The sequence below is a fragment of the Neoarius graeffei genome, chromosome 13 (assembly GCF_027579695.1).
Source record: "Neoarius graeffei isolate fNeoGra1 chromosome 13, fNeoGra1.pri, whole genome shotgun sequence".
Lineage (NCBI taxonomy): Eukaryota > Metazoa > Chordata > Actinopteri > Siluriformes > Ariidae > Neoarius > Neoarius graeffei.
This window is the reverse complement of record NC_083581.1, coordinates 64,692,221-64,718,487: the sequence shown is the minus strand read 5'-3', so window position 1 is coordinate 64,718,487 and position 26,267 is coordinate 64,692,221. Positions and strand designations below refer to the sequence as shown.

General features: G+C 41.0%; 1 protein-coding gene across 1 annotated transcript; it reads left to right on the top strand.

Annotated features, from left to right (window-relative positions):
* On the top strand, positions 1-25,668 carry epha2b (eph receptor A2 b). Its single transcript, XM_060938333.1, has 17 exons — positions 1-228; positions 792-859; positions 2,634-3,288; positions 13,264-13,419; positions 13,543-13,878; positions 15,234-15,358; positions 15,440-15,617; positions 15,798-15,885; positions 16,394-16,449; positions 16,544-16,669; positions 17,501-17,686; positions 17,791-17,852; positions 17,943-18,152; positions 18,317-18,466; positions 18,574-18,767; positions 19,082-19,237; positions 24,250-25,668. The coding sequence occupies exons 1-17, from the start codon at positions 147-149 to the stop codon at positions 24,356-24,358; spliced, it is 2,937 nt and encodes a 978-aa protein (XP_060794316.1). The 5' UTR covers positions 1-146; the 3' UTR covers positions 24,359-25,668.
* The last annotated feature ends 599 nt before the right edge of the window (positions 25,669-26,267 follow it).

Genomic DNA, 26,267 nt, shown 5'->3' with positions numbered 1-26,267 from the left:
TCTCAATGAGACTCCAATAAGCGCAGCTGGGAGAGCCGCGAGTCCCAGCGTGGAGTGGAGTGGAGTGAGTGGAGCAGTGGAGTGGAGTTGAGTGGAATTGAGTGGAGTTCAGGTCCTCACAGCTCCTAAGTGACTCCGGATACAGAATGGATTACCGGCGGATAAAACGAATTGTATTTGTCATTTTATTTATGAACTGCGTATTTATTTCTCTTCAGAATAAAGAAGGTAAGTTCACGGTTTGGATTGGTTTAAAAAAAAAAAAAACTTTTGCGTAAATGTTGGTTCACTCACATGGCTGGCAGTCACTGAGCCACACCAAGTACCGTTCAGCTCTGTTCTCTACTTAAAACATCCCAGCGACAACGTTTGGCGTAAAAAAAAGTGCTTAAAAAATACAAGCATAACAAAAACAAACAAAAAAACTCTTGCACTTGAACTGAGCTCGCTATCAGTAATGCGGACTCATATTTCTAGTGTTGGAATTTTAAAGCTGAAAAATTTTATCCAGGGTTCGAATCCTGCAGCCTCTATGAGAAAACTGTTTGTAAGTATTGGCATTGTAGAAAGAGGATTACAGCAGACCATCAATGTAAAAGATCAAAGTGCACAAATAAAAAATAGTTGTTATTATTATTATTATTATTATTATAAACATCAATATACAGAAGATTAGAAGTTTACCTGTTGCTTAACATTTAACCTCAGTGCATTCCTTTAAAATTAAAATGAAACCTGCTGATGATTTATCTGGATTGATTATTACATTTTCATGTCTTTTATTCTTCCAGTGGTGCTGCTGGACATGATGGCATCCGGAGGAGAGTTGGGCTGGCTGACATGGCCTGATCAGAACGGGGTGAGTAAAGACAGATTTAATATAGGCCTAATATGATTAAAATACTAATTGATGTTTATTCAGGTTCAGTTTTACTTCTTCAGGGTTTCTGTGAGCTGTGTTAATCATCGAAAAGTGTGGTTTTGTGCTATAAATCTTCTCCCTGTCAGACATGTCTGTACTTCTCCCTGGAGAAGAAAGCAGGCCTGCAGTTTTACTGGATCTTACTGGCTATGGTTTTAAAGCCGTGTGTTGAGCAGAGCTATAAGAGCTATAAGAGTTATAAGAGTGTCATTAACACTTAGATGCACATGTGGCTTTTTAAAACATGAGTTTTAAGGTTTTAACAGTTTTGGGGAAGCAAAATGCTCATGGAAACTCAAGACCATATACGTTTAAATGGTTCCTGCCAATTTATTTATACCTGTAGCTACACTTGAGTGGGAAAGGTGGGGTTTTTTTTTTGTCTTCATGGTTTGTGGATTCTGTTTCAAAATTTATCTCCAAACGATTCCAAGAATAAAAAGAAATGCGTGTGCATCCTATGACAACCATCCATATGGCAAAATCAACATCAAAATCCATCATTTTGTAACCTTCTCAGTCTCCAGAACTTACAGCATCTGAAGAAAGCGGTGTATGTGCTGTCTGGTAGAGTTGTAGTAGACACGCCAAGGAAAAGTGCAACTGAGGGGCATGTTATAAAGCTATTATAAAGGCATGCAAGTTGTGGAATATTTATATCAGATTTAGAAAGCGAGATGCAAACTTGTATTTCTGATTTTTCCCCCCTCCATCTTAACATACACTTCAACTATTTTTTAATTACTGTTAATAGGCCTAATAAAAGAACATCTGTGATAGCAGCAGTTAATGACTTGTAGCTAGGTATGAAATAAAATTGTGTTTAAAAAGGTGCAGTCACACTCGCATGTGCATATATGTGTGTGTGTGTGTGCGTAGATAGATAGATAGATAGATAGATAGATAGATAGATAGATAGATAGATAGATAGATAGATGTATGTATGTATGTATGTATGTATGTATGTATGTATGTATAATATCATATTATCTGTATATGTATGTCTGTTCTCAGCTTTCATGCGCTTTAGCCATCATGCTTTGTGTCATGTTTCATTCTGCTGACAAATTCGAATTGTTCTCAGACCAGGACAAGGTTTTGGGACAAGTTTTGTCTTGTATTCATTAACAAATTTTAAACATGCTCCTTTGAACAGAACTATAGAACAAATGCATGGTTTCTGATAGTATGGAAAAAGTTCTGGATCTTGTAAGATTTTACATGGCAAGCCGTTAGCATGGCTGGGCCTTACAGAGGCTTAATTGCAATCTTAATGAGCTGCCTGGCATTTAAAGAGAGTATAAGGGACCTTTAAAATGATAAATTATGTTGATGAAGGGAGTGAGCTTTTATACGAGCATTTGCTCTGCACTTGCATGGCATCGGCCATTTTATTATGATGCCACACACTGTGAAAATAACCCACCTCTCTTGTAATTAATGGCACAGTGGCAAGATGCGGAGGGGAAAAAAATCCCACAAACTGCCTCTGAAAAAGATGTTACCCCATGTTACATCAGTCTATTTAGTGTAGGTGGAATGAAATGCTATTTTCTACTAGAGGATGATGGGTAATGATCCAGTGTCCTTGGCAGTACTTAAAATTCCATGTTGAGGCCATTTTGTGTTATTTTTATCCTCATCCCTTACTCCTCTGCAATCTTGGTTTTGAATGTTTCTGAGTTGAATCTTCCCTTTTTTCTGCTTGCAGTGGGAGATAGGCCAGCAGGCTGTTAATGGCACTTTGCTCTATAACTACTTTGTTTGCAATGTGGAAGCACGAGAGCAGGACAACTGGCTGCGTACCACCTTCATCCAGCGCCACCCCACTGCCACGCGGGTGTTTGTGGAGATGCGTTTTCTTGTGCGTGACTGCAATTCTTTCAACGCAGACTCACTTACCTGCAAAGAAACCTTCAACCTATATGCTTCTGAAGCTGATGCCGACATTGGCACTAGCTTCCGTAAGGGCCAGTTCCGCAAGGTCGCAACCATTGCACCCGATGAAATCTCTGGCATCGGGGATATGAGGATCAACACAGAGACAAAGGTGGTGGAGAATCTCTCTCACAAGGGCTTTTACTTGGCTTTCCAGGACATTGGGGCTTGTGTTGCTATCTATTCTGTAAGGGTTTACTACAAAACATGTCCTGCCACAGTGAAGAGCTTGGCAGCATTCCCCGAGACAGTGGCGGTGGCAGGGGGCGAGAACCAGGCACTGCGGGAGGTGGCTGGGGTTTGTGTGGAAAATGCTGAGAGCGAGAACCAACCACGCATTTACTGCACTGTGGATGGAGAATGGGTGGTGCCCGTGGGCCAGTGCCAGTGCAGCCCTGGATATGAAGCCGTGGACGACACATGCCAAGGTAAGACCTTTGGTGTGAATAATAGAATTTCTACCTGACTGCTAGCTGTGAAGGCTGATTTTTATTTAAGCAATGGTTTTGGTTAGGGATATAAATTAAAGAGAGCACAACATGATTTTTGGTATTTGCATTTGTTACAGTATTGCGTGTTTTAGACAGCAATGAGGTTTTCAATACATGCTGCCTTTGGTACAAGTAAAATGGCTGAAATTCTTTCGCAAGCATTCCACCACTTCAGCTTTGACTATAAGCAAAATGTGAATATCTATTTCTATTTTGGTGCTATAGCATATGCTCCTGCCCCCCTCACATTTTCTAGTAAATCCACATTAAGGATAAGACAAAACCACATATTGCAACAACACAAAAGACAGCAAAACATGCCTTTCTAAGCCATACATCATTGAGGGATCTTAATCACACGTAATTTGGAGACAGTTCTCTTTCATGAATATCCGCCACTTGTTTTTTTTTATTTTTATTTAATTACCATGTTTTTTTATTTTATTTTAATATGTTCACTTACTGAAAGCAAAGTGTAGTGTGTATTGAAGCATGTTTTCTCTTTAAAGATGTAGCTCTTACCTCCTTAACCCCGGCATTCTTTGCCAGTGACTTTTTAGCAAACGCTTTTGCTCAAGGCAGGAGTTTTTCATTGGCTTAAAACCTGCTTCAGAGCATGTCTCCTCTCTCTCCTTGTGTGTTTTTTTTTTCTTCCATGGTTCTAGGAAGAGCTTAGCCGTTTGACATTCAGGTGTTTTGTGAGTAAAGAAACGTCCATGGGAGTTTTGGCATGCTAGGACCTGTTCAGAATGATTCCATTACAAATGTATGCAAACCCTAATTCTTTAACAAAGCTTTTCCTGTGACTGTGACTCTTGCAGAGGCAGGTAACACTGCCTTAACAATACAGTTATTCAAAGAAAATTGAGATCTTTCTTAATTATGGATCTTTATTAATTCTGTGTTTTATGGCAGTCATGGCAGTAAGGGAGAAAAGCAAGAGTGCTGGTGTCTATCATGAGATATGGAGGTTGACACAGACCAAGAGGGAGGGAATGATGGAAAGGTTGGGGAATGGAATGTTAAGGTTGCAGAACAATGTAGTTCAGTGTTCAGCTCCAGCTATCGGTCCCACTTGCCCCCACCTTTTGTGGTACATTCCTGTTAGTTTTACCAAGAAACCTCCCTGATTACTGCAGGCCTGAGGAATTCCCCATGGAGAGCTCCAGGCCAGTTCCGCCACTCTGTGATGGATCTATGAGGAAGGGCAAGCAACAGAAGGCACTAAAAATGAGATTTGGGTAAAGGAGTGTGACAGCCTTCAGTCAAGTGAGATGGCAGAATAAACCTAAACAGAGTAGCGGTGAACACACATGCACACTCCCTTCAGTATTAACACTAACACTTTTCCACCAATAAAACACACCATTCCATGCTCATAATCCTCCCTGGCATAAAGACGCACATACCTTAGTTGACCACACAAAGCCTTGCTGCCCAACCTACTGCTTAGATTGCGCAAGATGAGTGGAGTGTGCCCACGCCCTGTCGCAGGCCATAAAGCCCTCTGATGCTCAGTTGGACAAATAACTATAGTTTCTGGAAGCCACCAAAGGATGTTGGCTGCCGTATTGTAGGTGCACAAGGAGGAATAAAGAGAGCGGTTTTGGGCATAATGATCTAGAATCTTTCAGGCTGTTATTTGTATTCCTTTTTAAAGAATGTCTTTAACTTTAATTTATTTTTTTCCCTCTTTTTCTTCTTTTACTGGAATTAAAGCGGATTGTGACTAAGTGGAAACTGTGATGCGCGGTTTAGTGATCTGTTGGGTTGTAATTGACTTGGGTGCGGATATAAGTGTAAGAACACTAAGTGCTAGGTTTACTTGCAGCTCTGTAACCATTTTCCCCCTTTCATCCCTGTTTTAGTGGTAATGGTGCTGGAATATTTTGTTTTTAACAAAATTAATTTGCCAAATTATTTGGTAAGTAGAAAGGCGTTACATGAAGCAAAAGGAGAAAAAAAAAAGACGAACGTTCTCGGTGTCATAACGGAACCTAATCTAATAGAGAAACACTCTTGTGTATGTGATATGTGATATGGTTCCCCCAGGGGAACAAACTGAAGAACCTTTAAAAGTTTTATGAGTTTTTTCCGAAGGGTGTATAAGAGTTAAAATACCAGTTTAATAAGAAAAAAAAAGTTACACTTTTCTCTTATATGACAAAATCATAGCCACAGTCCCATAGGGGAACCAATTTTGGTTTTTCTAAAGAACTTTTTGATTGATGGATCTTTAACCATTTTGCCACAGAGAACTAAAAAAAATCCCTTGAAGAATGAAGTCTGCACAGTGCACACATTTAGCTCAGTTCAATGATTTAATATAACAGGACTAGTTACACAAACATTTTGTCTTGAGGTCTACAAAAATCCCAATGTAAATGTAACCAGTACGAAGATGCGTTTTTGTGGTAGAGAATGATTAATCTGTTATTGCGTCAACAATAAAAATGATTAAATAATTATGGAAAATGGTTCTAATATTCTAATGGTTCTAATACTCATAAACATGCAACTAAATCACATGCGCATACACAGAAACCAGAAAGATGGTGTTGCACATTTTAATTATTTCAGTCGTTATTACAATTGTTAGTCTTTCTTTTTTTCTCATTTGAGATCTACTGCCACATCTTTATGTCTACGGTCATATGCTACCCCCAACACCCACCATTAGCCCATATTAACCTTCAAATGTAAAATTTAATTCCTAACTTCCCCTCCTTAAGATGCCAGAGATGATCAAATATTCTATCCACATTCACTGGATATGAGCAATAGCACACTCTGATTGGCTACTCTACTACTAGGCTATCAGCTTATATACTGTGAGTAGAGAAAAACAAAATGGCGGCGCATGTTGCTGAACCAACCGAGGACGAATTAAAAACTCTACTCGAAAACAAAAAATACAAAAAAAGCAACAAAATATGGAATAAAAGTATTTGATGGTAAGAATGTATCTTTTTTATTTTTCAAGAAATATTATTATAGCATTTTTCACAAATTGCTGCTGTCATTTCGCCAGTTTGTTTACATTCTAAGCAAAAATTGTTTTGTCAGACGTTTTGTATAAAGTTTTTGTTTATTGAATTTGCAAAAAATAAAAATGTTCTGTTTCTCAAAATCCAGTGAATGTGGATAGAATAAAACGGCTATTCCACTCAATCTCGTCGTACCTGGCTTACAGCCAACTTGGCACTACGTGCCTCGTCGGCTATCAGCTCATGTACGACTCGATTTCGTGGAATAACTATTAAATATCAATAATGTCTCAATGGTCCTCTGTAGAGCACGGGGGGTCCCCCCAACACATACACCCTTGGCTCCCAGGGGGGAGAAAAAAAAATCTTCTATGGCGTCACTTTAAAGAACCTTTTCTGGCTCGTGGAAGTTATTCTCTCTGTTACAATTTTTAAACCAGATAATCTTAAAAACAAGTTTCAATAGCGGTCAAGTAGGCTAAATCCAAACGCAGTCCATTCATATACAATTAAAACAGGCTTGTCTTTTTTTTTCCTCCAGGCAATTTCTGAGCTATATGTTCTGAGTGTGCCACGCTGAGATTTTTTATTGCATATATATTTTTCCACAAGTACTATAAAGTATGACTGCAGGCAAAGGAGACCAAGCATTTCCAAAAACTGTTTGTGATAACCTGGGTTAAAATAAACACTGTAGCTCACTTCATGTGAATTATTTTGAATATTTTTACTTGTGTATCATTGGTGTTTGAGGACAGGTCCAGGTCTTGCAAGCGACATTTTAATTTTACATCCAGTTTAATTTGGCCCTGTTTACACTATTTAGTTCTACTCTGGAAAAGCCAAAAGTTATAAAATAAATAAATAGCTTATAATTGCATATGCTCACTTCAAGTGTGTAAACTATGCATAAACTGCAATAATTGTAACATTTAGGGAATCTATAACACCGTAATTAAATCACGAGTGTTTATATAGAATTACAGAGACACACATTTCAGTTGCTTACTTGTAGATCACTCATATGAGAAGTAGAGTTAAAATGTATGGTGCTTGTAAATAGCCACGGATTGAGTTCTTCTTTCAGTTTGACTCTGCCGTTTCCCTGAAGTCTTCAGACAATGTTTGTTCTGGAGCCCTGTGGCGAGAAAAGCTCTGGATCTGCAGCATAATAGAGGGATCAAGAAATGAACCCGAAACTGGTTCTAAGTGCAGCCCTCATGCTGGGATGTTTGCAGAGTTTACCGGCCCAGGGAGCACATTGTTTCACCGATCTGTGGAGGTGAAAGGTGAAGGAGCTGCGTAGATGATGGAGAGATGCGTCTGAATAGCATTTTGTTCTTTGGAGCAGAGCTGAAATCTGAGGATTTGCCTATGCTTCTTTTAGCATGTAAATATAATCAGCTTCTCACCCAGTGTGCTGCCGAGAGCTTGGGAAATCTGTCGAGTACAATGGCGATTTCTGATCCTTAAGGTTTGCTTGCTCTTGTTTGACCTATAATTACTCCCACCTTTCCTTCAGGCTAATGTTCTCTTCTCCAGTTGGGCAACACTTTAAGCAAGTGGAAATTACCCATGTGTTATTTACAAATCCGCAATTTCTGTTCATATGGCAAGCTCATGGCTTAGACATTTCAGATTGAGGCAACGTTAAACATCTTTTGACAGGTTAATGAAGGGAACTCGTATGAAAATGCAGCCTTTGATCCCACTTCAGCTGAGTGACTAGTTTTCATATCAAAGTACATGGCTTGGAAATGATGATTGTTCATGTTATTTGAACATGACGGCTCTCTTCCTGAATTGCCGAAGATTGATTTAAAAAAAAAAGAGATACTTATTTGGAGTGAGTTACTTTGGATGAAGTGGGAGGTGAGAATAATTTTCTGTCCTGAAATGAGTCAAGAGAAAGATGGGGAAAGTATCAGGATTTTCGCCTGTTGAAGTAGCACATAGTTTTGAAGATATCTGGCAGTGTTGATTCACTGGCACTTCCTGCTTTCCACAAAAAAAACAAAACAAAAAACACCTATTGCCAGTTGTGTGTGTCTTGAAAACGATGTGTAGTATTGTTTGAGCATTAAAGGGTATTTAGTTTAGGGTTTTAAAAAGTGAGTCCTTTTGGGACATGTTTCCTGTGTGGGAAATCATATAATGGGGGTAGACTGTGTGTATGCATAGAGTGCATTATGTGGTCGGGGTGTGAGATCAGCATTTTCCTGCCCCCACGTCAGTGCCGCGTGGCCCCAACAGGACGAGCTACAGCGGAAACCGGAGGCCCGCTAATCCTCCCTGACCCTCCGACTCGTTGGCTCAGGGATTTCTATTGTTGAACTCATTCGACGCTTTCATTCACTCATTTATTTTTCAATTATTAGAGGGTTTTTTTTTTTTTTTGCTTATTTGTTTACTTGGCCTTGGACTCTGAGTTACACTGGTATTTGAAGCAGCCATATGAATCTGAGGAAGCTGCTTTTGAAAAATGTTTCCTAATAAACAACAGTGAAGCTTTATTTCACAAAAACCTGGCCAACTTATCTAAACCACAATGTTTATTGTGAATCTGCTACATTTTTAGTTGTTGCTGTTCAGTTGCTTAAGACTAGATAATTATCAAATCTTACCATTCTGTTGTCTGAATCTGAGGAAGTTGGAAGATATGTGCAAAGACGGCTGTAACGAAGCGTTATTATTTTTGGAAAGTCTTGACAGCCTCCATTAAAATCCTTTCCTGTGATTCAGTCAGGTTTAGGTTTAGGTTGTGTTAAGTCCTTTTGTTAATTACTAAATCCTCCAGCCCTTCTACCTGAGCCTTTTGCTCCCACTCATCTTCTCCTTGTTGCCTCTCTCTCTCACTCCTTCTCCTCCCTGAGAAGGAGTGAAAAGTAGAGGATTAGAGCATTTATTGTGTTCGTTAACGACCAGATGAAAGACAAAGTGGAATTGTAAAGTGTAGATGTAATTCTCTTACAGCTGGTCCATTGGGCTGATAATCCTTTGGACTAATGTTCTCGACATACCTAGCACCTTCTTCAATCTCCTGCCTCCTCCTGGCTTCATGTTACAGCTGACCCCTGCACCACAGCCAAAGCTTTGTCTTTACTGACCAAATGACTGCTCTAACAGGCCATGCTGACAGAAGATAAGATAAGAAATGTAATACAGTCAATACAATCACAATTGTGAACATCAAGCATGATCTAAGACCTCAAAAATCACAAAAGTAGATGTTAATGGATCGTGAATTTAAAGGAAATAGAGTTCAGTGTATATAATTTCATAGTCTCGGGGTGGGGTGGGGGGGATCAAATTATGATCTCCCTGTTTATTGTCCTAATCTTGATTCTTTATTTACCCCCAGCTATATAGTCAGTGCGTTTCAGTGTATATTTGTGTTTCTTTTCCCCCACTGCCTGTACTTCTGGATTTAACCTCCTCCCACCATGTACCAAGCCCCTGGCCACTCACTTCACTCACTCCTCCACTCTGTTTGTTTTACTTGGCCATCAGCTCCCAGTAGAGCAGGACACTTTAACTCATTGCTGCCTGGGGCCACATGTAAGCCCTCCTGAGTGCAGAATCGAATGACTGGACTTTTTGTTTCCCATCTTTTTTTTTCTTATGTGAAACACTCCTGTCTAGCTCCTGTCCTGAAGGGATTCCTGTTGTCCAGCCAGCATGTATACATTCATTCATTCACCCCTCTCTCACCTGCCATCCGTCCGTGCATTCATCCATTAATGTCACCAGCTCATCCGTCTTCACCGTGACCACCCCAATCAACTCACATAGCTCCCAGATCCCGATAGGCCACCGGAGAACAGGATTCAGCTACTGTCACAATAAACAAACAGTCACTCAGAGCCTCTTAAGACCTAATCCCCCTGATGCCAAACAGGCTGAGAGACTGCAGAACCCAGATTCACAACTCACCCTTACCCTGACCTGCTGGGAAGTATGTATTACACAGATGTAATTTGTGTTCCTCAAAAGTCATACCTCCATGCTTTCCTCTGACCTTTCCTTGTGTTTTTGCCAATAAATTCAATCCCCTTTCCTTCTCTTCAGAGTCTGGGTAACATTCTCCTGCTGAGTATGTACATGCTTTGATTGGCTGCCCTCGGAAGGAAGCAAAGCGTCAGCCTCGTGCTTCCTGCTTCCTGTTGTGTCCAGTGCACAAAGACAAAGCCCCTCTCGGACTTGTAGATTGGAAAGTGAAAAGTTATGAGAGAGTTATGCCAGGTCATGAACCTGAGATTTTGACTTGAACCGAATTTAAATGGAAATGAACCTTTCCTAAAACTGGCCCTTTGGAAGTGAACTTTCAAGATATTCTTACTTTTGTTAGCTCAGTGAATTTTAATAAATGGGTTAAAAACGCCACCTAAAAGCCTTCATATCCACTCTCACAAAAAAACAAAACAAAACAGTAGGCAGGTTTTGTTCCACGTCGTTAAGAAGGCAGCTCACGTATTCATGTGGCATGTGGCATCTCCACTATTTGCAACAAGTGTTTTCCCTCTAGCTGAATAGAGTGGTGTTCTGTGTCTGTTGTCTGGACTGAAAAGGCTGGTGAATGCCCATGCCAGACCTTCACATGCGTCCGAAAGAAAGCAAGGAGGACCCAAGAATTCCGGGGATTACGGCTAGAGAGGCGGAGGCTGTGGCTATGTGAATTGGGGTTCACAGCAGCAGCTGTTCAGCCCCCTTGGTGGTGAATAAGTCGAGTCTTTTTCTTCTCTCACCCACCTACTCCCCCCTCCTTTTATTCCAGTCCCAGCAGGAGTCGTTATCCCTTCTATCCGTCTCCGTCGGCCCCTCTGTCTCTCTCCATCTCCACCTCCACGCAGGGTCGCCTTAACAAGTTGCAGTAAAGTCTCAGGAACAGCTGGCACAAAAACAAGACAACGATTGGACTTGAAAGGAGGAGCTGCTAACGCCTTGACTGGCTTTAGGTTGCCACGCTGAATTCTTTTCATGCTGAGAATTATCTTTTGAAATTGGAGAACGCATGTCCTCGTATATTTGAGCTAGAATATACCTCGGCTGAACCCCTCCTGTGTGAGCAAGTGGCCCAACCCAAAACAAAGTCATAGTTGACACTATCACTGGAGGAGGAAGTAGTGGTGTACTTTGTAATGAATATTGTAGGCTGTTTAAACAAAAGGCACTAGGAAGTGGAAACAGTGATTTGCTGTAAACTTCTTTTGTTGCAATAACGTTTATCTCTAAAATGAATGAATGAATGAATCAAGGTCTTCTCCTCTATGGCTGCAACTTCTTTCTCTCAGTCAAGTTTCTTTAAATTATCCTAATATCGAAACCAACACTGACTCTGCAAAGATTTTATCTTCACTCCTTTGGACATGTTCCATCCACCACCACACACACGAATGTGCACACGGGCAATTCCATGTAAATGTCAACCTCACCATGCAAAAATAAAGCAACATGTAATGCATCAAAACCACTCCCAGAGATCTCACCTAGGCCTGTATTTTACAGATGTGAATAAGTTGAACCAATTTGTAACCAACCTAATATGTCACTGTCAGTCTTTCTTTCTTATAATGTAAACCCCAAGCTAAAATCAACTTTGATCATGTACAATTCTATATTATTGCCACAAGCCACAGAAATGTATGCAAAAATCCACAAAACAGCAAAACAATAGCCATCCTAAATATTATTTAAGAACTTTGATAGTTTTAGCTGATATTTAGAGAGTTTTTCAAAGGGTTATGGTGGTTAAATTGCTGATTTTCTAAACATACGCCATGTCTATTTCAGACGCGTCACATCCGTAACGGAATTTCGTCACATCCATAACGCTGACTTTTCCTTCCGAAACTCTGCATGAAATACAAAATATTTTAAACAAAGATTTTTTTAATATTCACCTTGGACCCCTCTATCAAACGGATATCTCCATTTCGACATTAGGTTTACAATTTCACAGAGTTTGATAAAAACGTACAGTCACCCAAGAAAAGTGATACTTTTTCTGTCACATCCATAACGCATCTTTTATTGGCATTTTCTGGCATGCCCTAGATGTACTATGGGAATTGTTCTTGTTCTATCACTTCTCCAGTATGGTACAGCCTTAAAATATGCAACACCTGTTTAAATACTGGGAGACAATAAAACATGCACTGGGTCATTTGTTGCCATTTTGAGTTCAAGTGTCACGTCCATAACGCTGGAATTGCTCACACACAAATTACTCAACCATGCGTTCTCATTATTCTCACTACAGCAATACAAATGCTGATTTCTTGGCTGGCTTTTGCAAAATTGACAGTCACAGAAAAAAAAGAGGCCTGTAAGTCGTACAGTGGACGAAGGAGTGTGTGCTGGAGGGGATCCAGCTATGGAAGTGGACAGAGGAAGGACATGACCTGCACTTGGTGGAATGTTTTTAGACTGAACCGAGGAGACATTTCTCACTCTTCCTGTTTATACATATATATTTTTTAATGTATGGTTGTATGACTAATTTTAAGTTTGTAAACCTTACGCTTTACCATCTGTGTCAATCATGTCATGTTTAGTTTTCTTTAGTTCCACTGAGAACCTAAATAGAATGTCTATGCAGAAGCTCTGTCACCTGTAAATCTTTGATAGTTTTGCTCGGTTTGTTATCTCACCTTACTTGTTTAATATTGAAGTCTGGAATGTGGGATGACTGGTCTTGTATGCACAGGATACGGGGGACGGTTCAAATGTTTGCCGTAGTCATATTTCATCTCATTTGTACACTTTTGTATGTTTCTTTCAAAAGCAAATCTAGACAGAGGGAGGAGAGACTTCAAAAGAGATTGTATTTGAAAAGTTTTATCGTATAGAGTTTTTAAAACGCACTCAAAGGAATGTTGTTACTCTATTCCTTATCCAGATTTTGTATGGTTTTGTCTTTTAACAGAGTGTAAGCCAGGTTTTTTTAAGGCCTCAGTGTTCAATGAAGCTTGTGAACCATGTCCAAAGAATACCCACCCCTCGAGCCCTGGCGCTCTGAGCTGTCCCTGCCTGGAGGGGTTTTACCGAGCCCCAGAGGATCCCATGACAGCAGCATGTTCAGGTGAGAATTCACAACATGGCATCCTAATTAATTATCCTCATGACCACCTTAACTTATTAGTTGGCTTCTCTTTTGCTGACTTTTGCTATATTCCTGGTGGATTTTTTTAAAAACAATTTACAGGCTTACCTTCACCTCCTAAATCGCTGGCTGCTACCACAGCCCAGATGGCCACTGGCAAGCTGGAGTTGTCCTGGAGTCCCCCGGGAGACACAGGAGGACGCTCTGATATTACCTATAGTGTGGTATGTGAGTGCTGCGAGGGCAGTGTGTGTCAGCCCTGTGGAGAGAAGGTGCGTTACGAACCCAGCAATACTGACATAAGGGAGACCTCCGTGATCGTTAGTGAGCTGGAGCCACATCTGAACTACACATTCACAGTGGAGGCTCGGAACGGGGTTTCCCAGTACAGCTCTGAGAGATTCACCAGCACCATCAGCACTGCACTGCACTACACAGGTCAGCATTGTAGTAGTGATGATGATGATGATGATGATGTTTATGCATCTTATATCATGTGTAACTGGTAATAATTTAACTACAGATGTATTCAGTGACTTATACACATTGTTGTAGTCGAGTCACTAAACCTCGAGTCCGAGTCCAGTCTCGAGTTCCCAGTGTTCAAGTCAAGTCCAAGTCATTAAAGAAAATTTTGACTCGAGTCCACTGTTGATCCGAGTCCGAGTCGAGTCCGAGAACAAGACTCCAACCGCACCATTTGACGGTGGCTGTTGCTGCCTTTATGTGAAATCGTCTCTGTTACTGTGTTGGACTAACGTTACTGCTTGACTGCCCCATTTTAGTTAATAGGCTACAGATAAAAAGCTTGCTCGTGGCTCAGCAAGCCCCACCCACTATCAACAGGGCAAATAACATGAGAGAGGGTTAACACTAGCTAGTTCATCAGTCAGCAAGCCCCGCTATCAACAGAGCAATGAACATAGCGTGTCACTTCCTTCTCTGGGTGGAGTCTTGCCAAATGACAGTTGAAGTTCGAGGTTGTCCCCGTCGTCTCCTCGATAGTTCTTCTACATATGGAACACATAGCAATGCATTTTTTCCCACTGCATGAGAAGTCTGTATAAGCAAAGTAGCCAATCCTAGGGGCTTCTCTCCAGGCATTTTGGTGCCATTAACATTAGTTTGTTCCTGAACATGACGTATGAACAGGTGAATGTGCATTCTCTTGCATAAAATTAGTATATAAATTAACGTAGATATTAATATCTTAGGCCAAATTATTATGGCATGTTACAAAAAATAAAGAAAAAATCCCAGTCCTCGTCTCCAATTTATGAGTCTGAATGCAGTCTGAGTCCTAGTCCAAGTCTGAGTCATCAGTGCTCAAGTCCAAGTCAAGTCACGAATCCTTAAAATTAGGGCATGAGTCAGACTCGAGTACTACAAGCCTGCCTATACATCTATGAAAGGTACTGCAAAATCATGAAAGGTGTTTTATGTATCAGTACCATAGAATTAAAGCTACTGATTAAAGTACTGTGTTTGTAAATTACATGTTCAAGGGGCTTTTTCCATCTCCAATTATTACATGTCCAGAACTGTATTTTAATGTCCAGTTACATGTACCAAGGAAGAATAATAACAGACCTCAAACAGAACCTTGTGGAACACCATATTGAACTTTTTTAACCTCTGTAAAATCTCCTTTCTTGTCGTGAAATGAGGAACTGTCAAGTAATGATTTGGTGAACTAAATGAACCATTTGTCGCCTTTATGCTTTTACATTAGACTGTGAAAAGATTTGGTTTCGTATACCGGTTCAGTTATAATTTTTTCATGTTGCGTACAGACCCTCCAAGTGTGATTGGAATGCGCCTAGTAAAAAGGAGCGCTAAGAGCCTGTCATTGTCTTGGTCCGTGTCTCGCAGAGCCAACCCCAGCACCATCCACTATAAGCTCATGTACTGCGAGAAGGTCAGGAGCACAGCAAATACAGATCATAATTTTGACTATTAATGAGCTTGTCCTTTTAACAAACATTTGAACTCTGTGCAGGATAAAGATGAGGCGAAGACCGGTAAAACGTACACTGTGCTGGTCCTGGAGAAGAACTCTGTTCAGATCGATAACCTTTCTCCTTCCACAGTCTATCTGTTTCAAGTCCAAGCTCTTAGCCCTGAAGGCAATGTGGGCAGCAACAGTGTCGAGGAGGAGTTTTCAACACTGCCAGAAGGTAAACGTAGAACAGAGCTCAAATCAAGTTTATGAAACTTTACTGTGTTGTCAAATCCTACACTGATTTGCATTTTTACAAATTTCAGTGATATATTTGGTATGATAGTATTGTAGGCTCAGTATTTTATTCACACCCTGCATGAATGCTTTTTCTTGTGTGTTTTTTTTTTTGTTACAGTGGGGAACACAGCAGTGATTCTTGGAGCAGTGGTGGGAGGAGGCGCCATACTCTTCATCGTGGTGGTGGTCCTGCTCCTGCGCAAACGGTCAGAAACAATTTCGCTTCCTTACACTGTAGCTTTGTTTCTTTCACTTGGCTCCTTCATGACCCCCTCTGCTTTTCTCTGCATGATCCCCGATGCCCAAACCCATTCAGTATCATCCTTTTCATAGCTCTCACGCTCTTTTTATCTGGATCCATTCCTTACCACTCAGAGTAAAGAATGTGGTGTTGAATACAACTGCTCGATGAGTGCTTTAACTAGAGGCATGTTTTGAAAGGAAATTAATCGGGGCCGGACATTGTGCCAGATAAGAGGAGGTTGGTTCTTTTAGGTGTGAGACTGTAGTGGCTATGTGAAGGTGACCCAAACCGTTGGTAGTCGTCTCTGATAACCTAGACCCCTGTCACCACTTGGCAAACACCGGCAGGATTTTTTTTTCCCTTTTTTTATCAAAGCCTTCCTCGACTGAATGGAGCCGGCCCTGTAACCGGGCCCTCTTTTAAGTTTTAAGTAAAGAAATGTTTCACTCATTAAGTCTTTATTTCTGCAGCCGGAAAAACTCTCACACAAGGCAAGGACCAGAGGACGCCTACTTCTCCAGCTCAGGTTAATATAATAAACTTGAAAGCTTTTTTTTTTTTTGCGATTTGTCCTGTCTCTTTATCTCCTTATTCATCTTAGTAAATATTCTCCTCTCCAGAGCAACTGAAGCCTCTGAAGACTTACGTTGATCCTCATACATACGAAGACCCCAACACAGCCGTGCTTAAGTTTGCCAGCGAGATCCATCCAAGTCACATCACCAAGCAGAAAGTCATAGGAGCAGGTTAGTACATTTCTGGGAAGTTTCACAGAAAAAAAATGTTCATCCAGCCATTATTTATTTGGAGATATGCAAGCACTGTAACACACTTTGCCTGGAGTGACAATTGAAACTGAAAACAGTTTTCTTATCAGATTCTTGCTCTGCATGTTTGGATATGGATTTTTTTATAGAACTATGTTACTCCCTTGAGAACATCTGCCATTATTTTCTTAACCCACCACATGACCCTATTCTTGCTTTAGTTTGAACCGAGCACTAATGGTGGAAAAACAGACCAATTAATCAAGGGTTTATTTATACGAGCCCCTCCACAAAAAACAGTAAATTTAAACTAAACTCTCTCTCTCTCTCTCTCTCTCTCTCTATTTATTGGATATACCTTAATGATCAGGCCTCCCTAACCCTGAGAGGAGAAGATTAGGTCAGCGCGGTCACCTTTCCCCTATTAGCTCCCCCGCAGGCCTTCCCACGGCCCTCTTTTACTTTTTATTTTGTGTGTGACAGCTGATTCCCAGGCCCTCGTAACACACACACACACACACACACACACACACACACACACACACACACACACACACACACACACACACACACACACACACATATATTCACCCTCCCCCAGAGCCACTGACCACTCTAGAGTTTCGGGGTAGTCCCCACCTCCAGGTGCTTTCAAACACGTGCCTTGTTTACCATTTCCTCTCTATGGTATCTGAGATGGCTTCAAAGAATGTAACTTTATACCCCTCTGCGGAAAATGGTGAAATCACTAGTTTGGCAAGGCTTATCTGATACCCATATGCATTATGCATGGGGGTTGCTTTGCTGTAGGTGAGTTTGGAGAGGTTTACCGGGGCATCCTGAAAGTTCCTGCACGCAAAGAGGTAGCGGTGGCCATTAAAACGCTGAAGCCGGGCTATACTGAGAAGCAGAGGCAGGACTTCCTGAGTGAGGCCAGCATCATGGGCCAATTCTCCCACCAAAACATTATTCGCTTGGAGGGCGTGGTTACCAAATGTAACTATAAGCTTTTTTTTTTAAATTTGATTTTCTCAAAATAAATTTCATTCAACACTGTTTTTCTGGAGTGCAACCCTTGACTGTTTTTTCGTGTGTTTCAGTCAAACATGCTATGATCATTACCGAGTACATGGAAAATGGTGCATTGGACAAATATCTGAGGGTAAGGTTGTAAAACTGGAAATAACCTAGAACATAAATGCATTTAAGGTTCATATCTTTTCTTCTTAAACCATGCAATCTTATTGTTTAGGACCATGATGGGGAAATGTCATCCTTCCAGTTGGTTGGTATGCTCCGTGGCATTGCGGCCGGCATGAAATACCTCTCAGACATGAGCTATGTTCACAGAGACCTGGCTGCTCGGAACATCCTGGTCAACTCCAACCTGGAGTGCAAAGTTTCCGACTTCGGTCTGTCTCGGGTTCTGGAGGACGACCCAGAGGGCACTTATACCACTAGTGTATGTGTAGAGTTCACCTAGCAATTTAATGAAATATTTTCGGAAGAATGTTTGTACCAGCAGGTTATTTTTATTTTAACAGCTAGACTTTATAATTATTATTTCCTTGACATTTTGTAAAGAGAAACATTCAGCCTGAAGGGTTTTTGTGGTTTCTTTGACAGGGAGGGAAAATTCCCATTCGCTGGACGGCTCCAGAGGCTATTGCTTACAGGAAGTTCACATCGGCCAGCGATGTTTGGAGCTTTGGCATAGTCATGTGGGAGGTGATGGCTTTTGGAGAGAGGCCCTACTGGGATATGAGCAACCACGAGGTACATACGGTCACAAATCACTAGTTCTAAACAGTAACCAAGTGTCCTTACACTTATGAGAGCTCATCTGAGCAAAACCTTTTTCCCCCCACTGTGTCTCACTATAGGTGATGAAGGCCATTAATGAAGGTTTCCGTCTGCCTGCTCCGATGGACTGCCCCTCTGCCGTGTACCAGCTCATGCTGCAGTGTTGGTTGCAGGATCGCTCGAAAAGACCTCGCTTCCAGGACATCCTCAGCCTCCTTGACAAGCTCCTCAAGAGTCCCGACTCCCTCAAGACCATTGCGGACTTTGACCCCCGGTAAATTCATATAAAACTCATAGAATGAACATGGTTTCTGTATGAAAAGAGTGCTGGAGACAGACGTACATAAATGATTCATCTATGGAATGAGATCTGATAGCAAAACGAAACTGGGAGATGGCAAAGTTGAGATGAAACTTTGCCTTTTTATATTGTCATACTGTATGAATGCATATCTGAAAGGAACAGTTTTATCAGATTTTGTGACCAAACAAACAGGTTTTTTCTTTCAAAGCCTGTCTCCTGTAATAAATACAAAGATGTTCAAATGCAAAAGACCATATCCTGATGTGTTCTGCTATTTCTCTCAGAGTTTCTATCCGGCTTCCAAGCACCAGTGGCTCTGACGGGTCTCCCTTCAGATCTGTGTCTGAATGGCTGGAGTCTATTAAGATGAGTCAGTACAGTGAGAACTTCAGCATGGCAGGCATCGTCAGCATGGAGCAGGTGCTGCAGATGAAGAGCGAGTGAGTATTGTTGAACGCTCTCAGTGGGAATATAAAAAAAAACTTTATGAGCGAGGACTTGCTACACACATTTACATGGATCAAAGCGAGGGGCCAAAGTTCACTTAAGCTCAAACATCCTGTCATTTTCATGGCAGAACATAACTACAGATAGCACCCAAGTGACCCACTCCACCCTACAACAAAAGTTTTCAAATGTGCTTACGAATGCAATGCAAGTCAGCTATTTTTTTGAAGTTTCTGCTGTATTCCAAACATATACGGTACAGTATAGTAGCAAATGGTCAGTCTGCAAAGCATATACTGTATTTGAATATTGTAGCCTCACAGGCCTTGATTATATGAACGCTATCTTATTGTGGTTTTGTGTAGGTAGTGTAGATGATACTTTTAATGCTGTAGTAAGACACATTTCAAGAACGTATCGGTGTTGTTAAAGATTACTAATAGACTGTGACTGCAGTTCATGCGCTGGCTCGGAGGATAAACCACAGACCATTTAATGCTTTAGTCAATTTGGCGAAAAGATAAATTTCTCAACATGAGTAAGAGTTCATGAGTTGTTTTGAGAAGAAAAAACAGCCTGTAAGGCTGCAAAGGAGTTGGATGGAAAATCCGGTGGCAGGAAAGGAAAGAATAAGTTTATTTTATTTTTTTCATATTTTGGTGGCCTGGATGTGGTAGCTTGTGGCCAGCTGCTCCGCCCTAATTCCACCCCCTCCCTTCCTCCATCCCTTCTTATTCCTTTATCGTCCCTCCCTTCGCCCACAGCACCAGTTAAGGGCTGTGTTCTTAGTGCAGCCAGGAACCACGGTTTCTCCCCGCTGAGGCCATGAGGACATGTGACTCTCCTTCCAAGAAATGGTAGGATAATGAGAACTAGTGTGGAGGGGTGTATATCAATTAAAGCATGGCTTCTGATGCTAACAAAGGCATGGATTGAGGTAGTAGATATGTCTGTACCAAACCTTACAAGGAAGCAGTCTGGCTGATAGATGCCCAGAAAGCTTGGGTGATCTACGGTGAGGGAGTCTACACTAGTTGGGAGTCGTGTGACCTATAACTGCACTCCCATGGGTGTATTTAGCCTGGAAGTGGGATGAAATATGTGCGGGGAAGCAGAAATGCTTTTGATGTGTTTGTCATTTTTTTTTTTTTTTGGTTTTTGCTTTATTTTATGGTTGAGTAGTCCATCTGTTCTGTTCTGGTAGCACAGTGGTGGTGGGGAAGCCCAGAAACTATTTATGAGTCTTCCAATGCTGGGGTTTCCAACAACAGTGATTCATTGTAGTTATGAGGCCTTTTTAAGCCTTGTTAAATCATTAAGGCTGTTAATTAAAAATGCAATTACTTGGTTCCCCTTTTATACAAGTGTTGATTGGTTGTAAAGGCAATAAATACAATGCTTGAAAAGTACTTAAGAGGCTTTTTGGATAGCTTAGGCTACGTTTACATTAGACCGTATCTGTCTCGTTTTCTTCGCGGACGCACTGTCCGTTTACATTAAACCCCCTGGAAAAGCCAGGAAACGGGAATCCGCCAGCGTCCACGTATTCAATCCAGATCGTGTCAGCTCCGGTGCTGTGTAAACATTCAGAATACGCGGATACGCTGTGCTGAGCTCTAGCTGGCGTCTCATTGGACGACGTCACTGTGACATCCACCTTCCTGATTCGCTGGCGTTGGTCATGTGACGCGACTGCTGAAAAACGGCGCGGCCTTCCGCCTTGTATCACCTTTCATTAAAGAGTATAAAAGTATGAAAATACTGCAAATACTGATGCAAATACTGCCCATTGTGTAGTTATGATTGTCTTTAGGCTTGCCATCCTTCCACTTGCAAGTAGTAAGTGATCTGCGCTGGGATCACACACACAGCGGCTCAGTCCCGAATCACTGCTTGTTCACTTCACTCGCGCGCTGTGTGAGCTGCGCAGGGCCGGAGTGCGCACCCTCCAGAGGGCACTCGCTGTTCAGGGCGGAGTGATTTGGAGCGCAGGATGCCTGCGGAGCCGAGCGTATCCGCGTATTGGTGTTGCTGTGTGCACGGTTAATGGTTTTAGTGTAAACGCGAATCGTTTTAAGAACATTAATCTGATGATCCGCTGATTCGACGTAATGTAAACGTAGCTTTAGTGTGCTTCATCTCCTAATAGGGGTCATCTTTGTGGGCTTTTGTATAGAAATCTAAGGCCAAGTTTACATCAGACCGTATCTGTCTCGTTTTCTTCGCGGATGCACTGTCCGTTTACATTAAAACGCCTGGAAACGCCGGGAAACGGGAATCCATCAGGGTCCACGTATTCAATCCAGATCGTGTCTGGTCCGGTGCTGTGTAAACATTGAGGATACGCGGATACGCTGTGCTGAGCTCTAGCTGGCGTCGTCATTGGACAACGTCACTGTGACATCCACCTTTTTGATTCGCTGGCGTTGGTCATGTGACGCGACTGCTGAAAAACGGCGCGGACTTCCGCCTTGTATCACCTTTCATTAAAGAGTATAAAAGTATGAAAATACTGCAAATACTGATGCAAATACTGTCCATTGTGTAGTTATGATTGTCTTTAGGCTTGCCATCCTTCCACTTGCAAGTGGTAAGTGACGCGCATACCCGATATGCACTGGGATCACACACACAGCGGCTCAGTCCCGAATCACTGCTCGTGCGCTTCACTCGCGCGCTCTGTGAGCTGTGCAGGGCCGGAGTGCGCACCCTCCAGAGGGCACTCGCTGTTCAGGGTGGAGTGATTTGGAGCGCAGGATGCCTGCGGAGCCGAGCGTATCCGTGTATTGGTGTTGCTGTGTGCACGCGAATCGTTTTAAAAATGTTAATCTGATGATCCGCTGATACGGTCTAATGTAAACCCCACCTAAGGGTTTCCTGAAAAGACAATGAATCCTTTAAAGGGAACTGAAGGCAAACTTTTTATTATCAAAATTCTATTTATCTCATCTCATTATCTCTAGCCGCTTTATCCTGTTCTACAGGGTCACAGGCAAACTGGAGCCTATCCCAGCTGACTACGGGCGAAAGGCGGGGTACACCCTGGACAAGTCGCCAGGTCATCACAGGGCTGACACATAGACACAGACAACCATTCACACTCACATTCACACCTACAGTCAATTTAGAGTCACCAGTTAACCTAACCTGCATGTCTTTGGACTGTGGGGGAAACCGGAGCACCCGGAGGAAACCCACGCGGACACGGGGAGAACATGCAAACTCCACACAGAAAGGCCCTCGTCGGCCACGGGGCTCGAACCTGGACCTTTTTGCTGTGAGGCGACAGTGCTAACCACTACACCACCGTGCCGCCCGTGTTTGAAATATGCCATGTAATATATCAGTCCATATGTCAAAGCAATGGCCATAAACGAGATTCGCTGAGACCTGTGCGAGACTTCATACGATGGAAGTAAAACGTACAGCGGAAATCAAAGTGACCAACATCAGCCAACGTTGTCAAAAGATGCACGCGCCCTCCTTCGAATGCTGACGTAATCAAGCTGGAAGTTTTCCCTGTGTCCGAAATCGTTCCCTACTCACTATATAGGGCAGTATATAGCGGGGACGCCATTTTGTAGTGCTATCCGAAACCTTAGTGAGGATTATATGGGAAATGCGCTCAGTATAATATGTATTTATCACAAAAATACATGCATGTATTTATTATTTTGAAAACCCACCAACTGTCTGATCTGGCACGTTTTAATTGTGCGACAGTAATGACGTAAATACCAGCATGACGGACTAGTCCTTATCCTGTCGTCTTTCCGACTCTTCTTTACGCCACATTGGTTCGAAGTCGTGTGGAGTAATCTCCATCACCGACGAAGCTGGCAAATATCAAAAGTAATCGAAATTGGAATGATATGGCGATCTGGCCTCTGTGTAAACAGTTTCCAAAACGGCAGCGCTGACACTTCGCGTTTGAAGTCTCGCACAGGTCTTATGAAGATCGCGCGGATAAGCGACGCCTGCTGTGGACCAAATGAACTACATTCAGCATGGCTAAAAACCGAAACGGCCCAAAAGTGTAATATAATATGCCAATACGAGTCACGATATAAGGTTAATAAAACTGAAAACGTAATTGAATAACACGTTCAGTTCCCCTTTAAAGGTTAGGGATTGTGTTTAGGGATTATGATGCAAATTTTTTTTGATTGGTGTTGTTCCTGTAAAACGTTAGCGGTTACAGAGGTGTCTGTTGAAAATGCTTCTCCTATTAATCTATTATGCTTCTCCTATTATGCTTGATAAGTGATAATGGTTAGATTTTGCTGTTTGCTCCAAAAAAAACCCCAAAATATGTTGGGTTTTTTTCACCATTTTTAGCATCATTAAAGAGAAATCTAGTGTTGACATAGTGGAGACAGCAAACATTGGCTCAAAGTTCCATCCAGAATCCAAGAAACTATATGACTCTGTTATGGCAGAGATTTGGCTCGGATAGTTGGTGATCTATGAAATGACAAGCAATGACAAGTGGTGGAAGCATTAACAAGAATGTTGAAGCTTTGGAATCTTATCTTTTTGAACACGGTGTACAGATATGACCAAAGCATCATTTTTTAAAAGATTAGATTAGATAGAACTTTATTAATCCCTTTGGAAGGGTTCCCTCAGGGAAATTAAAATTCCAGTAGCATCATTACAGGATAAACAGAGAATAGAAAAAAGAGAAAACTTCTAGATAAATTAAGTATTTAGAAAACTGTAAGGATGAATTCCTACTGGTGCCACTATCAGCAGTAGAACAGCATTGTGGGAAACTGTGAAAAATAGAAAAATGAAAATCAAGGTGATAATGAAAGAAGTTTATAGAAAAAACATCAGCTCAGAATTTCATCATAAATATTTTGCATATTTGAAGATCAAATACAAATTATAAATATTGACTTGTGAGTCAGTTAGAGTAGATTTTAAAAGTGCATAGAATCCAGCCCATCAAAACACGCTGTCCTGTTATGTTCTTACACCCTCCCAATTTTCTCTTTCACAGGGATATCCGTAATATTGGTGTACGTCTCCCGGGACACCTAAAAAGAATCGCCTACAGTGTCTTGGGACTTAAGGACCAGACGAGTACCCTGAGTGTATTTGCTGTGTGACGCACTCACTGAATATACAGAGCTCGCTACAGGGAAGGTTGAAACTCTCGAGCTGATTGAGAAAACTCAGAACTGTAAGCTACCCTGGGCTTGGGCTGCAGGGACGGCCCTTCAACCTGGGCTCTACCACCCTCCAGCCTAACAAGACGGACTCTCATCCTCATGGAGCCTTGTAGCAAATTTGATAAATGTTTCAAAATTGGAGGGAAGAGCTAAAGTAAAAGCATGCAAATGACATATCAGTCAAAATGTTTATATTGGAAATGTATTTTTAGAGCACATTGGTTAGAAATAAGTGGTCTTCAGTCTGGTTGGAGGTGACGATTGCAGGACAGTCTATGAAAAGGGGTATACAACGCAGGACATAAAGGGTTCTGTTGTAGTGTGGGCTGGCCATTGGTTATGATGGTTCTAGGTTTGACAAAGTACAGTAATGTTCAAAATAGCTTTAAATTTCTTTGCTTTCAAAGAAATAGCAAAGTCTTAAACTTCACTGTGCTTTCAGCAAGCATGAGCAAAAATAGCACTTAAATACAAAATATTTCAGTGGTTGAATCGATTCAGCTTAAATGCTGGGCTTTTCTTTATCCCATGTTTCATCTTGTGATTATATTGATATGACATTCAGTAAAATATTCTAGGTTATAATTTGACTGCAGTGTCATGTCAGATTGAATCGCTCCTGTGTGCATGATGCGAGGGCCAAACTGCAAGAACTCTACAAGCAGTTGTAGTTGTAATATATCTGAATGAAAGATCAAGTTGTATTTTTGTATTTTGTACTTTTTGGCACATTCATTTTTACTTTGCATGATAATTATAATGCAGATTTTTTTTTTCCAGGGTTTTTTATGGAACCAACAGTTATAGAATGAAATGCTTTAACATGCATTGACTACCTTGTGTAAGACTTTGCAAAACTTGTTTGGGTAAACCTTTGCTTTCCTTTAATAGCTGGCCTTGTAGTGCCTCACTAAGGAGTTCTCTTAATTCCTCATAAATCTAGACATTGAATGCAAATGAATTTAGAGATGGAAAATTTAGTTTTGTTGCTGTTTAAACTGCAAGTGTGATATCTGGATACTCACACAAAAAGCAAAAGTGATAGCAATTTTAAATTAATTTTTTGAAAAAAAGTTCACGTTTGATATTCTCCTGTTTTGATTTTACCCTTACATTAATGACGTTCACAAAATAAAGGCAGTTAAAAATATACAAACCTCACACATTGGCATATTCTCACTCTAAAAATAAAAATTTGGCCAACTTTTTTTGTTCCTTATTTAATAGTATATTTATTTTTGTTTTATTTATTGTCTTAAAACATTGAGCTGGGTTTTTCTTGTAATTGATTTCATCAGTCACAATAAAAATCTTTGTAGTTATCTGTCACTGAATGGTTTATTTTCTACTTATGAATTTTCACACCAACATGATGCTAACAAAAGTGTAGCAATAAAATATTTCTTTTAAAGCCCTATAACAGAATTTCTCAAAGCATTTTATTCTTCTTATACCACAGCAATTTGCTAATTGAATTAACATTAAAAAAAATTAAAGAATACCACGGGATTTTAAAATTGATTTCGAATTATATACAATGGTGTGGAACGTCAAACAGGTTTATTCAAGTTAGTTAGTCCCAGTTTTCACTTATTACAACTGTAAACAATTGTTTCCTCATCACCCATTCTTCTTCCCTTCCCTCTCTCTTTCTTGACTGTAATAAGATGGGAAAAAAATACAGCTTGTCAACTAACCGAGAAAGTGCAAGGTCCTTCACCCTGAAGGTTTTCCTTATGGTGGAAAACTTAAAGGACCAGATTTACTTCAACAGCGCTGACACTGATTGACGGTATAACATTAATACATTTTCTGTTAATGAAAAAACATGTTTATTCTTAGATCT